The sequence below is a fragment of the Meleagris gallopavo genome, chromosome 8, assembly GCF_905368555.1.
Source record: "Meleagris gallopavo chromosome 8, MGAL_WU_HG_1.1, whole genome shotgun sequence".
Lineage (NCBI taxonomy): Eukaryota > Metazoa > Chordata > Aves > Galliformes > Phasianidae > Meleagris > Meleagris gallopavo.
The window spans coordinates 33,663,082-33,680,037 of NC_139411.1; the positions used below are offsets into that span (position 1 = coordinate 33,663,082).

Here is a 16,956-nt window from a genome sequence, read left to right on the forward strand (position 1 = left end):
GACCTGAGTTGCAAAGGCCCACAGTGATCATCCAGTTCCAACCCCCTGCTGTGTGCAGGTCACCAACCAGCAGCCCAGGCTGCCCAGAGCCACATCCAGCCTGGCCTTGAATGCCTGCAGGGATGGGGCATCCACAGCCTCCTTGGGCAACCTGTTCCACTGCCTCAACACCCTCTGGCTGAAAAACTTCCTCCTAATATCCAACCTAAACCTATCATCTGCTCTTTAAAACCTGAAGTCCACGAGGCTTGGCTTTGCTGTTCGTGCCCTTCTGAGACAAAGCAGATATGGCACATGGGGCTGTGGCACAAAGGGTTGTGGGCAGTGGACATGGTGGGATGGGTTGGGGTTGGAGACGGGGATCTCGTAGGGATTCTCTAACCTCAAAGATTCTGGGATTCTAAAGTTAAACGTATCCTGTGCTTGAGTCTGCCCAGACTGAGACTGTTGAACTCCAAATTGGATCACTTTGCTTAGTATTCATTACTCATAAATTCTATAAAACTTCAGCTGTTTGCTGTTCCCTTTGTGTTCAGATGCGTGCTATGCAGCATCTACTATAGGTTCTGAATTATTGAAGACTCAGTGATAGCAAAGCCCAGACATTTGCTATTTTCAACATACAATCATGGAAAATATTGATTCTGCTCCACTCTAATACCATATCTGTGATGGTATCCAGAGTGACTGCTGTTAATACAGTGCATCGTTTTGCTCCTTTTGAAACAAGCATCTCTTACACATCAGAGTAGCGTTTAAAGCAGATTCTCCCCACCCGAGTTTTCCCAGCCCACAATACTTCTGTCAGACAACGACTCATGTCTGCATGGTGCTGGGGGCACTGAGATGCAGGGCATCCACTGCAGAGAATGACATCTTTTGCCTCATGTATCTCAACAGCAGCAAGAAGGATCCCAGATTCCTGATCCGGCTGGCCGGCATTGATACTGAGCTGCCTGATGGCTTTTTGACATGTAAAGTGATTTCATTAAAAAAAAAAAAAAACAAAAAACAAAAAAAAAGGACTGAAAAAGTTGTAGCCACTTTCATGAAGTACCTGTGTTAGACTCCGGTCCAGAGAAGTGATTTACTGCACGTTAAGAAAGGACTGAGAACACATCAGGATGCAAAGATCTGCATCCTGGAGTCAAGTGTTAGCAGAGGTGTGAAAGTGCCAAATAGAGGCAACCCTGGCAGCTATGAGTAGGCAGAAAATGTGGAGTGTCGCTTACAAACTCTTCAAAATTATCTCATTTTCAGGGTAACAGCATACCTTTGCTAAATAACAGATTTCTGCTTTCCTTGTCTTACATACCTCTTTAAATGTTGCTCTTTTGCACTGTTCTCTTTCTTAGTATTTGCTCAGCAGGCAGCCCAGGGCAGGGGATGTGCTTTGAGCACCTGATGAGCTGTGGGTGTCCCTGCTCACTGCAAGGGTGGCACCAGGTGGTCTTTACAGGTCCTTCCAACTCAAACCATTCTATGGCAATTCTGTGATGATACAGATGCAGCTGCACACGTGTTGCTGACCTGCCTGGGCAGGAAACTCTTTGAAAAGGTAGGTAATGGCAGGACAAGGGGAAATGGTTTTGAGTTGAAGGAGGGAAGATTTAGGTTGGATGTCAGGGGAAGTTCTTCACTATGAGAGTGGTGAGGTGCTGGAACAGCTGCCCAGAGAGGCTGTGGATGCCCCGTCCATCCCTGGAGGCGTTCAAGGCCAGGTTGGATGGGGCCCTGGGCAGCCTGGGCTGCTATGAAATGTGGAGGTTGGTGGCCCTGCATGCAGCATGGAGTTGGAGCTTGATGATTCTTGAGCTCCCTTCCAAGCCATTCTGTGAGTCTGATATGATTCTATGAAAGCAAGCAGGGCAAGTGGAGAGGGGGAATGCAAAGAAGCATTCGGTTGCCCCCTGTGCAAGTGCCTATGTTAATGCAATTAAGAGTTAAATGTTAATAACAGGATTTCAGCTTGGAGGTGACCAGAAGCCAAGGGCTGTGGGGAAGGGGAGGCACAGTGAGCCATGTGCTGCTGCTTCACTGTTCAGAGGCTGCTCCCTGCAGTCTCTCATACATCCTAGTGACTCACAGTCGCTCACAACCTGCAGTGCTGTGCTGCTGCCCTGAGGCTGGGTCCCTGTGTGGGATGGCTGCATCCCAGCTTAGAAACTCTGCTCCATCCCATCTTGTGGGCACACAGGTGAGGAAACACCTCCTGGCTTCTGCAGGCCTTCCTGGGACTTCACAGGCCTCTCACTGTGCAATTACGGGAGGTTTTAGTCTGATTATACATGGAAAAACTCCCCTCTATAAAGAAATTCAAAGATCAGAGGCATTTTCTTTCAAGTATTGCACTGCAATTGGAACACTCCTGCTGCTTGGTACAAAACGTTTCTGCAAGGCTCTATCAAAATCTCACTTTATATTTCCATTGTTAGGATTTATTTCCACCCTTTCTCTATTTAAACATTAAATTTGAGCAATTCAGTTCTACCCATTTTTTTCACTGGAATCCAGCACAGAAGTTTTAATTGCAGCCGGAGCAGAATGCAGAATCACAAAGCCACAGTGATGGAGAGCCTTAGCAGGACTACAGGCTTCAAAACACAAATAAATGACATTTTTGTCCTTCAGACCTGGGGAAACATGAATGCAAATTCTATAGTCTTATTTTTTTCCTGATCCCCGCTATTCTCTAATCTTATCAAATATATATTCCTGTATTCCAAGTCAGTCTGATCGAGCAGCTTGCTGTAAACAAGCAGCATTAGATTCCGTCGAGCACATTTCCCCCACAAATCCAATTTCCCACTCTCTCGCTGGTGACGCTTTAGCCATCCCTCAGTACATAAAGTGCTCTCTGCATATTGGATTGGCCACGCTTTGTAGCGACACGCAGCACAAGGCCGTCCTGCTGTGTGCTGCCTCTCTTTGGCTGCCATTCTCAATGCGCCCTGCTTTTGCCCTCTTCCTCTTTTCCCTTTCCAAGAGAGGTGAGGAGCACTGCTCAGCACCGGCCCAGCACCCAGCACCTGCCCAGCCACAGCATGCCCAATCCCACTGCTTGGCTGTGAATGGAGGTGCCTCGAGGTTCATAAATCTGTATGCAGCGCTACGGGTTCTCTAACAGCAATTCGTTTTAATTACGTGAGACATAAAAAGACCACCTACAGATGAGACAATACAGCCGTAAGATTCTCAAGGTTACTTTGGGGAATACTTCATAACTGAAGTATGTTTTCCCCGAGGAATTATGCTACCATTTGATTTAATTTTTAATTTTTACATTTTAATCAAAAATAGATCAAATGGCGGTGTTCCCTCCTGGGAAACGTACATCAGATGCGAAGCAGTCCATGTTCCTTTTAAATATGTAAAGCTGCCATTTATGTATAACTCATGAATGACACCCTGTGTTGCAAGCAAATATCACGCGGTGATTTCTATATTGTTTCAGTAACAAGGCTGTAATCACACACACATATCGCCGTGCCCAATCCTACCGAGCAGATGGCATTCAAAGGAGGAACTTCAGAAGCTCACACGCTTCGCTCCAAGAGCCAACAAAGAGCCACTGCACGGTGAGCGCTGGGCACTGGCACAGCTGTGTCCCAGGGGCAGCGGCACTGCGTGGAGCTGCCTGCTTGGGATCCTAAAGGCTGCTCCTTGGAAAGTCCCACTCAGATGCTGAACGTGTTGTATTGACGGGGAGGGGCGTGGATGTGGTTTAGTGGGGGGAAAATGGATGGTAGGTAGATGGTTGGGCTGGGTGTCTTGGAGGCCTCGTATAAACAGCAGCCTTGGTGTTTGTGTGAATGGAGAGCAGTGCTTTCCAATCTGATCGCAGCCTGTGGGCCTTAATGCGTCATAGTGTGGAATGGTACATCTGCTTTCTGAAGCTGGAAGCAGGACCTGTTATTTGGCAGCAGGTGAGGTTCAGATAAATTAACATCTGTTGGATCTTCATGGGATTCTTCCTATTCTTTTTCTGTTGAAGAAGAAAGCAAGAGGTTCCACGTTTTTCTTGCTTGTTCAAACGTGGTTGCCTTGAATCACAGAACCGTAGAACGGCCTGGGTTGAAAAGGACCACAACGATCATCTCATTTCAACCCCCTGCTGTGAGCAGGGCCGCCAACCAGCAGACTGGGCTGCCCAGAGCCACATCCAGCCTGGATGGGAGTTTGATGTGTGAGAGAATCTCGAGGTGCAACTCTTAATTTTATAATTATGACAGCAACCAAAGCCAAATAGCATTCTTACTGTGTGACTTCTGTCTGCCGATACAGGCTGTCACACTGTGCTCTCAGGAACCACCGCATGATGATCTCGGGGGAGATGCCACAGTTTGAATACAGCTTCCCCAATTAACTTTGACACGAGCACCATTCATTTTAAATATCATTTTCAATGTATGTGTTGCTTACGTTTGTGTCTGTCCTAGTCCTGTGCAGACTGCCTGCAAGCTCCACACATACTAAACCAAAAGCTTTGGTTTCTTCCTCTTTGATGATGAAATCAATGTGTAGTTACCAGCAAACAAACAATTATGTAACGCTGAAGTCTAAAGCAACTGAACTCAGTACATAAATTTTACATAGCAAGGATAACAAGTTTATTATTTTCATCAATAATACATTCACCCTATCAACTTCACATTTGCTCTTGCACTTTCTTACGAGGCTTAATTCTCTCATCTTAAATGTTCCATCTGCTTATCTTTATACAAAATGTATGTACAGCCAAATCGTGTTCATCTCTAAGCTGCTGAAGCCATTTTTCTCTCAATGCGTGAAGGCATAGGTGACAAAATGAGACAAAAAGCAAAGGGGTTCTGCACTGTCCTCCCCTTTCTTACAGTGTCAGAGCTCCTGGGCACAGCTGTTACCTTCCCAGGAGCGTTGGGCTGTGCCGTGCAGCCAAGGTTACACTTCAGGCAGTCTCCAGACTGAAGCCAGGGAGGCTCAGGTTGGTATCAGAGCAATGTCTGCTCCAGAGAGTGGCCAGGCGCTGGCACAGCTGCCCAGGGGTGGGCAGTCCTCATCCGTGGAGGTGTACAGAGCTGCAGGGATGTGGCACTGAGGGACGTGGGCTGTGGGCACGGTGGGGTTGGGCTGGGAGGTCTCAGAGCTGCAGCGGTGCCTGGCTGAGGGATTTGCTTTGGAACCACGCAGCTATGGAGCAGAGTGATAATCTACACAAAGCAATGAGATGCAAGGAGGTTGGAGCTTAGATTCACAAGGCAGCGTGACACCTCCATTTCTACCTACATCTGCAGGAACGCAGGTCTGATGCTAAGGTGCTCCAATTAGGTGAGGAAAAAGAAACTCTGGAAAGGCAGGTGGAGATGAGTTGAGAAATGCGAATGTTTAACTCTCCATTAAGCCAAAGCTGCAGGGAATTATGTTGTTTCAAAGTATTGACTCTGTGTATCATTCATGTTTTTGGGCAGCCAGGGGAAGAACGGGGTGGGCTACGTTGTACAAATGAAGCTACATAGTATATAAACCCCAAACCCTTTTATTTACCTTCGTGCCTCAGTGCCTGCAGAACACAGTTCAATTACTAACGGCAGAACAAAACCAGGCAGTTCGTACTGTAGCCAAAGGTGGGTTTAATGCTTCTGCTTTTGCAACAACTTATAAAATACAAAGTTAAAAATACTATATCATTTTCATCTGAGTTAAAAACTGATTGTATGCTTTACTATATACACCTAAATAAAGTATATTTTAGGTTATTTTGCGTACAAACCACAGCATTAAGAAAGATAAAGAATCATACTTATCAATAAACCAAAACGGCATAGTTGTACAAGGTGAAGAAAAGTCCTACAAAAATAGTGCTGAGGTTCTGCTGCAGATCTGACACCCATCTGCTTTAAAGGAACATTCACCATCCCCAGCTGCACGGCCCTCGGCTGCACCTGCTGCAGCACTCCGTGATCCTGGCTGAGCAAATCTTGAGGCAGATTACAAATGCAGCACGTCTATTGAATCAAACAGCAAGTCTTCACTATGCTGGATTGTTTCAGCTGCAACTCATTTGCGTCGTGGCTGATGCATAAATGCATCTAGCCCACTAAAAGGCATGGGGCAAGCAGTCACATCCTTCCTACGGATTCACTGTGAAGTTTGTGCAGAAAGTGGTTTCTTGTTGGTTTATGTTTTAACTCCAAGCCAACCCAAGGACTACCAAAAAGGAGGGAGCTGCTATCAAAACTAGACAGGGTATCTCTACTCTCTGCTCACCAAGCAGGAGCACACACACACCTGAACTGCAGTCACACTGGAAATGCTTCTTAAATAAAGCCAATGTTTACTTCAGAAGGAAAACTAGGGTATGACGCTCTCCTGATGCCCAGTATGCTTTTGTATTAACAAGTATGAAGGCAAAAATACTGCTGGAACTATTTCAGTAATTGTGATCTGTGATGTTCAAGACTGAGCTGTGAGATAAAAAAGGGTTTCCCAGAACAAAACGTTATCAAATACTGCTCTCCCTGCTGTAAGAAGTGTTCCCATTCAATGCCTGTCCTTTTCTCAGCCTTTCCCCACCTGCTGTTGGGCACACAGATGCCGGCTGCTCCCAGCCCATCCAGCCCTCTTACGGCCATAGAATTGCTCTGACATACCCTGTATTGTGTTCCTGGGGAATGCAAAAGGCTGTAGTTAATCAAAGGCCCAACCTGGGACAATTTTACTCATGTTTCTGTAGCATTTAGATATTTGAACCATACACACGAATAACAGAACTGCTGATCAATTAGATCTGATATAAAATGCAGCACTGCATTTTGAACAGTGCAGAGGTACCCATGTTCACACACTGCAGGTTAAAAATAGTACAGAGTTCTCCTGTTTTCTTGAGCTGTAGAGATGCAGTAATCTGCAAGGACAGAGCTGAGAGTCACTGTGGACAGTGTAATAAAATACCTGCACAGTGCACAGTAACGATGAGAAGACTGATATGAGAAAATTACATTAAAATCGAACAGAGTATGACTTCATCAGGGCTCTGTAATGCAGCCAGGAGGAACTATGACCAATCCTGTGAGTTATGTATGGTGGCACCTTACAAAAACCAAGTAATGGTTACTCTGAAAGGAGAAGGATTGGAAAGAGCTCTCATTCTGACTGTGTTCTATTGACTAAAATACGGTCAGGTTTTTAGCTAACAGAAGAAATATATGCACTGCTATCTATTTAAATGGAAAATCATCCTCTCGGTCTGATGGCTCATAGTGTATTGCCTGTGCATTAAAAGCAATGTGGTGCTTCTTTGGTCCAGTATAGTCTAGCAGAAAACTTCTCCATGAACAAGTCCAAGTGTCATTTCTCTTCTTAAGACACCTTAAATTTTGACTACATACTGTTCTGCTACAGCTGCTTTCAAGCATTGAACTCAGTGACACCCAACAGGTTCTGAGTCATTTTGCAGTGACTAAACTTCTAGATACCTTTCAACCTTCTACACTCAAAGTAACTATTTCAGTTTTTACAGCACAGAAACTGAAGCTCAGCCATCTTTTCTCTTGGCTGACATGGCTAAAAAACAATTGGAAAATCTTGTAAAAATGAACTGCCCACAAAATACAGCCTAGCTACCCAGTAACAAATATGCAGAGCAAACAGCGTGTTTAGAAACCATTTTCCTTTACTATTTTGCACTGGTTGATATTATCAGGATATGGGAATTTGCTCGTGCACTACTATCATTTCAACTGAGCACATTCCTTTCTAGCTTGGATAGCCACTATTGCTTGTATCAACCTGTACTGGGAGCTGGAGAGCTCAAGATGCATTTATAACCTTCAAGGCAACACAACCATTGTGATTCTCAGAGATCTGATCTTTGAGCAGACTGTACTGCCTCTGTCATTGAGGGAAACCGGGGGGTGTTTGAAACAACTGGCAGAACCACAGAATCACAGGGGCCAGGGGAACCTCTGGAGATCATCCAGTCCAATCCCACTTTGCAATGATTCATTTCCAAGGGATCTAAAATTTGTGTGGGATTGGAGGATATCTATTCTTTCCTAACTAAATTTTCTGGGTGTCAGTTTAGCGCAGCTCTACTTAATAAACTTATCTCCCCACCTGTCGCTTAACCGAATTCAGCATTTATATGATATTTATCTATTTAGGAAGAGTATCTTGTTAATAAAAGTCAAGTCAGTGCTCACACTACAGCTACAGCTCCACACACAATATGGGAAGTGTTCTAGGACTATGATAAGATTTCTCTACGAATTTTACATTGCGATAAACACCACAGGGATGTGACCTTTAAAGACCTGTTAGTAGACTTTTGCAACTTCAGAGCTACCATTTTAATCTACGCTGAGTACTGCCCTCAGAGCAGGAGAGGCTGGAAGCTGTTCTGCCTGCCTTGCTGCCGGTGGGCTGAACCCTGCCAAAAGGCTCCGTGGGAACAGGGGACACTTCTGACAGTGGAGATTGCTTTCTTCCTGAGCTTTGGCAGGTCGCAGAAATTTCCATCCAATGCAGAGGGTAAGCATACTGCTATTCTGTTCTCAACAGCAGCCAGCTCCATTCCAGAGCAGCCACTGAAGCGTCACATCCAAATAACAAACCTGGATACCTTAAGAGTTTAAAACCTGCAGGTGTTTAAAAATTACATAGCACTGCAGACTTATTGATTAAATTATTTGTGGCAAGCCAATAAGATCAAGTTGGGTAACAAGCTGAAACAGACCTGTTCTAGTATCACAACAGTTGGAAAGAAGGAATCCCAGAGCATTAGATGATACCTTCAGCAATTTGAGAGGACTGTGTAGATTTGAAGCACCACTCACCTTTGCATCATAATGTTGTTCATATAATACTGATTTTTTCTTTCAGTTATCTGTCACATTGACAAACTGTGCTTATTGTAAATCAAGTAAGAGTTTGGCACGTAGGAAAGATACCTGAAATGGATCCATATTCTGGATTTAACAACAAAATAAGTTTCAGTAGGGATTTTACTGGCCTTTGCATAGCTGTCAAGCTGATCAGCTCTCTATCTAGAACTGAAGAGTCCTCCCATTTCTGCCTGCTTAATACAGTTGAGCCACAAGCGCAGGCCCAGTAGCAATGTGAACACAAGGACACATTGCTCACCTTCATGAGCATCAGAGAAAGTGCCCAAGTGAGGCAGTGAAATACCTTGTATCAGCATGGCCTTTGGTCCAGGGCCAGATGAAGACTGGGCCAAAGGCCAAATCAGCATAACTGCTCCAAAAAGTTAAATCAAAAAAACATATTCCTTCATACATATGAGATACCTTAAGTACAAAAGCATTTTCTCAAGTGTAAAAACAGTGGCTTCCAACTGCGTGATGGAGGTGTAACACACGGAGCAGCATGCTGAACATTTGCCACGAGTGAACGTACTCCAGCTGTATGCTGCTCACAGGTGCACTTCCAGACCCCAACAGGGGAAGCAGCGCTGCTTATCTGCTGTCTGTCCATCTCTAGCAGCCCAGGATGTGACTGAAGTGTCCCTGAAATGACAAAATGGTATGTGACAAGATTATCAAAACCTGAAGCTTTTTCTCAGTATCCATTTTCAAACGTGTCTGTAAAAGGAATGGACAGTTCTGCTGACAGCACCTCAAATGCTCCCTGCTTTCCCAAACAACTCGTGGACAAAGGTTAAAAACAACTGCAAATTCAGTACTGCTCTCGTCTCAAACTGTGGCTTAATGCACTTCTGCTGCCCCTTCTGAAACATGTGGCAGTGATCGTGCCTACAAAAACAAGCTTCAGTGTTAAGAGAGCAAGTCAAGAAGTGATATTGCCTTTGAATACACTTTGAAAACCACAGCATATAGTGTAGAAACAAAGACTTAAGTGCTTTCAGGAAAGCAGGTTTGAATGAGGTTCCTCATGCAGAGTTCAGTGCTGAGAAGACTATGCAAGACGAATCATCTCAGTCCTGTATGCCTGTATTCTGTTTGCCTTACTCCAGTGTGGGCTTTTATGGTTTTGAATTTCCCTCCCATCAGTAGCATACAGTTTCTTAGAGAATTTTAACATTATTACTATGAACAAGCATTGCAACATTATTTATTTTGCTACCTGGAGGCTCTTCCCTTAGGGACATTTCAGCTGTTCTGAAGGACTTTCATGATGCATCTTATTCATTGTGACAAGCTCATTTTCCCAAGGTGAAATTTTAATTCTGAAGAAAATTATCAGCTTACTACACATTTTATTCTCACTATAGGCTTTTTATTCTTTTAAGAATGAACATATTACTAATATAAGTCCTACTAAATTTATCCAAGTGTTACCTATAGTGTTATCTATCATGGCATGGCTGCAAATAACTGATGATCTGAAGGAAACACAACTGACAAATCTGTTCACCCAGAGTGAGAGGAGCTGTGGATAAACTGTGCTGTGGATGTAAGGACACCCACATGAGCCAGCTTCTATCAGGACAGCTTTATGAGCTCAGCACAGCACACATTCAGCTGCACTAGAACACAATCCTGGTTGCTCTAGCCCTGCCTTTGTGTCTGGCATTATGTCTAAACTAACAAACCCTGCTGACTGAAAGCCAGAGTCAAAAGGAATCCCTCCCCTCTGCAAAAGCACACCATGGGTGCAAAAGCAGTCACACATTTCTTTCATCCAGATTGTTCCAGGCCCATGACTCAAATAATGCAGAACTGAATATATATGCTAACTTGATTTTTCCATCACCAAACACTGCATCTTGCTCCTTGAACTCTAGCTGGTATTTGTCATCACGCAACAGACGTCCATAAACTTTGGCACCGCTACAGGGAACGTCCAGGAAAGCAGAATCTGAGTCAGTCACATTTTAGATCAGCCTGCTTTGAGCAAAGCAGCTTCTATTTCAACTCATGATATGAGTCTAATTCAGCAAGAAGTCTAGCAAGTAGCTATCCAAGGGCTCCAGATGTTTGTAACACCAACTTGAGTCACTATATTGACAGCACAGGGCAGTTAAGTGGGAAAATTCTTTACTTTTGAGAATCCAGCTCTTCTTGAGTACAGTCAGCAGTCTGTCTCCCTCGGTTCTTACAGCTGAAGCTCAAAAGCATTCAGAAGTCATCCGTTACACCCAAATGAATGCTTGTTGAAAAGGTGAACTATGTATCCTAAGGCATCTGGGTTCCTAATTATGATTTGAAGATCGTTATACAGTAAATGCCTTTTCAGCTCAGCTCCCATAGGCTTAAGAGGCTCCTGAAACTTCGGTTGGTCAAGGAGGGAAGATTTCAGTTGGATGTCAGGGGAAGTTCTTTGCTATGAGAGCGGTGAGGTGCTGGAACAGCTGCCCAGAGAGGCTGTGGATGCCCCATCCATCCCTGGAGGTGTTCAAGGCCAGGTTGGATGGGGCCCTGGGCAGCCTGGGCTGGTATCAAATGGGGAGGTTGGTGGCCCTGCCTGTGGTGGTGGGGTTGGAGCTTCGTGATCCTTGAGGTCCCTTCCAACCCAGGCCATTCTGTGATTCTATGAAAATCTGCACAACTGAAACTGGAGGAGCACCATAGCACCTCCAGTGTTCTCAGCCATTCTCTCTTGAGGTTTGGCCTTTAATGAGTAGTAAAACAGAAAGTGCTTAAGATAACCATCACCTTTAAGTGGGAGATTGCAGCACTACCACTGCAGTGTTCCTCCATACCATGCTGTGCCAAATCCCAGCTGTTGATTACAGCCTACACAAATAAAAAAGCTGGTTTTACCCAGCTTACTTTTCATATCAAGATGGCCCAGAAGACAGCAATACTCAGCTGTCCAAAGACTTACACTGCTATTCTGAAATGTCAGGCTGCCTGAGACGAGCTTTGCTGACTACAAGTTCTTTAGCCAGCTTGTTTAAAGCTGGGTCTAGTGTGTGTGCAGTGTAAGATGGTATTCTGTATATCTGCTCTTTGGAAAGGAACTATCGAGTTAGAGGAAACAATAAGAAACAGAATGGGAATCCTGAGTATTTTGTTATGATTCCATAAATCAAAGAAGACATAATAACAAGGTAGAGGAAGTTGTATGTTACTGTTTGCTTCAGTTACTTCCTAAACTCTGCTTTTTAGTGTGAATGTGAAAAATGTGTTTGCAGTCTCCATATTTTCCAACTGCTGCTGAAAACATATTAGTTTGTGCTCTGCTGGCATACCTCCGAAATGCTAAATCAATCTGCCTTCTTTTATTTACATGCTTTATTCCTGAGAAATGTAATTGTGGTTTTTATTAACTTTATGTTTTATGGATCTAATACTTAAAAACAAGTCTATCTTTTATGCCACAGAAAGAAGGTTAATATACTTACAGATTCTCCAGCAATACATCTTGGGCAAGGCTGGGCAGTACCTCTGCTTCCTTGGTTTTCAAAAATCTAATTAATAAAAACATGTACAGAACCATAAAAAAAAAACAAACAAACAACAATTACTCGCAATTTTATTACAAAACTGACTTTAAATGCATTCTAATAAATAGATATGTTGACGGCATAAACATACCATAGAGTTTTGCTTTGTCTTTGTAGCCCAAGGACCACAGCCAGAGGAGACTTTCTGTTTAGAATCCAGCTCCATAGCACAGTCAATGAGGCGAGCATCGACCTCATCTGGAACGGCTTCTAAGGGCTTGCACACTCGCTTCTGAAAGAATAAAAAGGAATACATGCGTGTCTTTACAAGGCGTAGGCCATTGGGTACAAGCCTGCAGGATTTGTTTATGACTGACAGGAATCTTATATTCACTGGGAAGAACAGTCAGTACAGTGAGTTGTAAATGCAGCCTGGCAAGCACGAGGCCAGAGCACAAACACTGCATGGAGCGCCGTGCCTGGCGCTGGGTGAGCAGGGAGGTGTGTGGATCTCACTAAACGTCTCTGAGCCTCAGTTTCAGAATGTGGGGAGAGAACGCCGGTGGGAAAAGAGGATAAGTCACCCTCCATTAGCATCTAATTTCAGATGGGGCTTATCAAAGGAGCAGAGCATGGGAAGTTCTTAGAAACGGCTAATTAAATCACGGAAACGGAAGGAAAACCCCGCAGCCAAGTCAGACAGTTACGAAGACATCTTTTGTAATGATTTATTTGTGTCTTTTTCTGCAAACTGTCACCTTCTTACAGCTTTCCTCTGCTACCCAAACAATCAGCTTCCTGCTCACCCAAACTGTTACGTGGTGTTGAAGGGCTTTTGGATTTCCTGCAAATTGCTCCAACTCTGGAGCACGGGCTGTGCTAAGTGGGGATGCCTTTCTCACAGCTCTTGGCATCCCAGTGCAAGATTGGAGGTCTGCTGAGATAATGCCTCACTGTGCAAAGCGTGTCACGAAGCCAGAAGGGTGAGGGGCAGCTGTGGGGCAGCTGTGGGGCAGGCACCAATCGGGATCCCTAAGAAAGGAACAGCCCTTGGCCTGTGACTGCACTAGGATGCTCCTTGAAACTGTAGCAGCACATTAATAATAATGAGAAATATCAGAACTGATGCAGACATTCCAGGGTCTGGCTCTGACCAAATCCCAAGGAGATGTACATGCTTTTGAAATAACTTTCTGAACAAAGTTTGTTTAAGGAGTAACAACATCCCATCTCACTTAGGATCTCACAGGTGGGAGAGGCATTGCCACAGAACTGACAGACTACAGAAGCACGGAAACTAAATGGAAAATGTGAATATATTATGTAAAAATAAAACGGATCAATACAACGGGAACCTCAGTGGAAAACAGTTGAAAGGAGCACACTATCAAGGAATACAGGATATTTGGACGGGAAGTAAATCAAAAAGTGAAATATGTATTGTACTAAGAAAGTGAATAATGTAATAATAAAAAGTCTGAGGAGGTCTTCCAAAGGCAGATTGCCTTCCACTGGGAAAACGTTCTCTTCCCTTTGTTGCAGCAGAACTTGTCCTTTATTAAAAGCTAGAGCGTAGTGCTACAGCAGCAGAGCTGGCACGGTGTGTGAGATGAAGGAACCGAGCGAAAAATGATTCACTGCCACATATCAGAGGAAATTTGGCTTATTAAAAATAAACTCAAAGCATTGTTTTGGGGGAGTTTAAGACATCTAGCACCAGTGACAGGAATTCAGCACACAGAGCAGCTGGCTGACAATCCTATCACAGCGATGCCAAGACGATCTGTGGGAACTGCTAGCAGAGCTGGCTGCAGGGAAGGCTTCACTCCTGGAATTCTCTCTTAGGAAAGAAACAGTCGATACATCAATCCTGCCTGTGAACGGAACGCATTTAGCACAGGGCTCAAAGTGCCTGTGATGAATAAGGATCAATGAGGGAGCTACTCAAAAGGCAACCACGCACTGCGTCAAAATGACTAATTTTGTTAGGGAGAGACTGTGGTACATCTCCAGCTTGAAACGTAGTTGGAGACAAGCACCAGCAATTCACAGCATGTCCCAGAACAGGCAGAAAACAGGGCTGCGTGCAGAGCAGATGTTCTGTCACTCTCTCTCCCAGCTGGCAAGTCCTGGGAAAACACGTGTGTTTGCTGAAAGGATGAAGGCCTCGCAGCGAGGCTGCTTCACACGAAAAGTGAAACCAAAAGGGTGCAGAACGCGGCTGGAGCGCTGTCCCGAGTGGGGAGGGTCCCCAGGGATCACGACTCGGAGCTCCGCGTCCCACGCAGCACCGCCTCCAAAGGCCTCCGCGTCCAAACACCGCAAACGCTACAGCACGGAGCTCCGTCCTGCAGGACGTCCCTGAAACGCGTGCGGATCGCTGCGCCGACGTGCAAAAAGCAACCACGCGTCCTTCCGTACGACACGCGGCGGGAGCAGAAGAAGCAGCGGGGAATCTTTGCCATCGACAACAGCGTTCAGAACGACCTCTAGGCCGGGGCTCAAAACCCCGAAGGGCCGAACCTCTCCTCCTCGCCGCCAGGGGGCTCTGAGCCCGCCGTGCCCGCCCGGGGCCGCCATCCCCCGCCCGACCCCCGGCACTCACACGCTCCGGTTCTCCCGGCTCCGGCTCCCGCAGCCCCCGCCGCCCCCGAGCCAACGCCTCCATGGCGGCGGGGCGGCACACGCGGCTCGGGCAGCTCCAGAGCCCCGCCTGGACCCGCTGCCGCTCCGGGCACTGCCGACCTCTCGCACGGGGCGGAGCCGGGGGACGGAGGGCAGCGTGCCCGGGGTTGGGGCGGTGAGCGGAGCTGCCCCGGGGGAGGTCGCTGGGCCGACGTAGCGCGGAGTATCGCGGAAGGAGCAGAGCGCAGCAAGTTTTATCTGCTGTTATTTCTGCGCGTCCTGAGCAATAACGGCGCTGTTGGGCTCCTCCCTACGTCGGGGTGACGGGGGTGTGCGGGAGTGCAGCGCGGTGCTGTGGGCAGTTGGGATGGGACAGGCTGGAGAAGGAGGGAGCGTATAGACAGGAGGGGGAACGGCTGTTTACGAGGGTGGATAGTGATAGGACAAGGGGAATGGTCTTAAACTGAGACAGGGGAGGTTTAGGTTGGATGTGAGGAGGAAGTTTTTCAGCCAGAGGGTGGTGAGGCACTGGAACAGGTTGCCCAAGGAGGCTGTGGATGCCCCATCCCTGCAGGCATTCAAGGCCAGGCTGGATGTGGCTCTGGGCAGCCTGGGCTGCTGGTTGGTGACCTGCACACAGCAGGGGGTTGAAACTGGATGAGCACTGTGGTCTTTTTCAACGCAAGCCATTCTATGACTCTGTGATTCTATGATACGATTCTCCTGCACCAGTTATCTCCCACCAAAAGGGAGAAAACAAAATGCATGGGAGGAAGTGTGACCTAGCAGAATCCAACAGAACTAGTCACTCCCTGTTGCTGCATGTCACAGATAATATTAGAATCTTCCTTTTAGTCGTTTTTTTTTTTTTTTTTTTTTTTTTTGTGGGTCTTGAGACCAGCACAGGCTTAAATCCTCTGTCAGGAACATCTAATACACCGCTTGTCTGTTCTGCTCTGCTAAATCAAGCTATTTGCATTGTCAAGCTATCCCTGGCATTCCTTCCAGTGCTTATTCTGCACTAGGGATCCAGTTGTACTTACACTGTATGCTCTGTCACATTCTTTGAGCCTGAGGCTGTACCACAAAAAATTAATCCACAGATTCTTTTTTTGTTGTTGTTGTTTTTAATTTAGCAATTGACATGCCTGATAGAAAAAAAAAAAAAATAACCCTAAATCTGGGTAATCCAGTTTGCACAACATCTGAAGCATAACTCATTGCTGAGTTTGAACCAAGCCCAAATCCATTCACATCAAATCAGATTTATTTAATTATTTCAAAACCACCTTCCAATTCCACCCCCCAGAGCCTGTTTATGTTCCTTGCCAGTAGAGCCAGTGCTGCAGACTGGCTTCCCATTTTACATTCACGTGCTTAGAACAACACTATAGTCAAACAAGCATTTTGTGACACATCCATCTAAATCTGCTAGAGTACAGCAGGTGAAAGGTTTGGAAATGTTAGTTGCATAGCCCTTCCTGCTGCTGTTAGACCAAGAGCTGCCACATTTTAAGGCAAATTCCTGTCTTATTTGAATCATAGAATCACAGAACGGCCTGGGTTTGTAAGGACCACAATGATCATCTCATTTCAACCCCCTGCTGTGTGCAGGGTCTCCAACCAGCAGACCAGGCTGTCCAGAGCCACATCCAGCCTGGCCTTGAATGCCTGCAGGGACGGGGCATCCACAACCTGAGCCTGTCTGAGAATACTTGCTCTTTGTTTCATAGTGTTCACGCTACAAAATCTCGTAATCTCTCACATCTACACAGTCTGTGATTCTGTGTTTCTTCCAGACCAATTTTTTTAATCTTGTGTCATGCATCCGGGAGTGCAAATATAGAATCATAGAATCACAAAATTGCTCAGCTTGGAAAAGACCCTCAAGATCATCAAATCCAACCACAACCTAATTATGCTACCCTAACTGTAACAGCCCTCCACTAAATCATGTCCCTGAGCACCACATCCAAATGGCTTTT

At 45.7% G+C, this 16,956-nt stretch overlaps 1 protein-coding gene across 1 annotated transcript; it reads right to left on the reverse strand.

The window, feature by feature from the left end:
- Nucleotides 1-5,589: 5,589 nt before the first annotated feature.
- Nucleotides 5,590-15,279, reverse strand: C8H10orf143 (chromosome 8 C10orf143 homolog). Its single transcript, XM_085229411.1, has 4 exons — nucleotides 14,952-15,279; nucleotides 12,498-12,638; nucleotides 12,305-12,370; nucleotides 5,590-9,503 (listed from the first exon to the last, which is right to left on the reverse strand). Exons 1-4 carry the CDS (start codon nucleotides 15,012-15,014, stop codon nucleotides 9,474-9,476), a joined length of 300 nt encoding a protein of 99 aa, XP_085085537.1. The 5' UTR covers nucleotides 15,015-15,279; the 3' UTR covers nucleotides 5,590-9,473.
- Nucleotides 15,280-16,956: the final 1,677 nt, after the last annotated feature.

What these genes read in the sequence shown, in the direction of transcription:
- C8H10orf143 (XM_085229411.1), bottom strand. Translation starts at nt 15,014, where the DNA reads ATGGAGGCGTTGGCTCGGGGGCGGCGGGGGCTGCGGGAGCCGGAGCCG. An exon ending in AGACAAAGCAAAACTCTATG is followed by an intron (nt 12,371 to 12,497) that starts GTATGTTTATGC and finishes TTTATTAATTAG; the next exon opens with ATTTTTGAAAACCAAGGAAG. An exon ending in GATGTATTGCTGGAGAATCT is followed by an intron (nt 9,504 to 12,304) that starts GTAAGTATATTA and finishes TTGTCATTTCAG; the next exon opens with GGACACTTCAGTCACATCCT.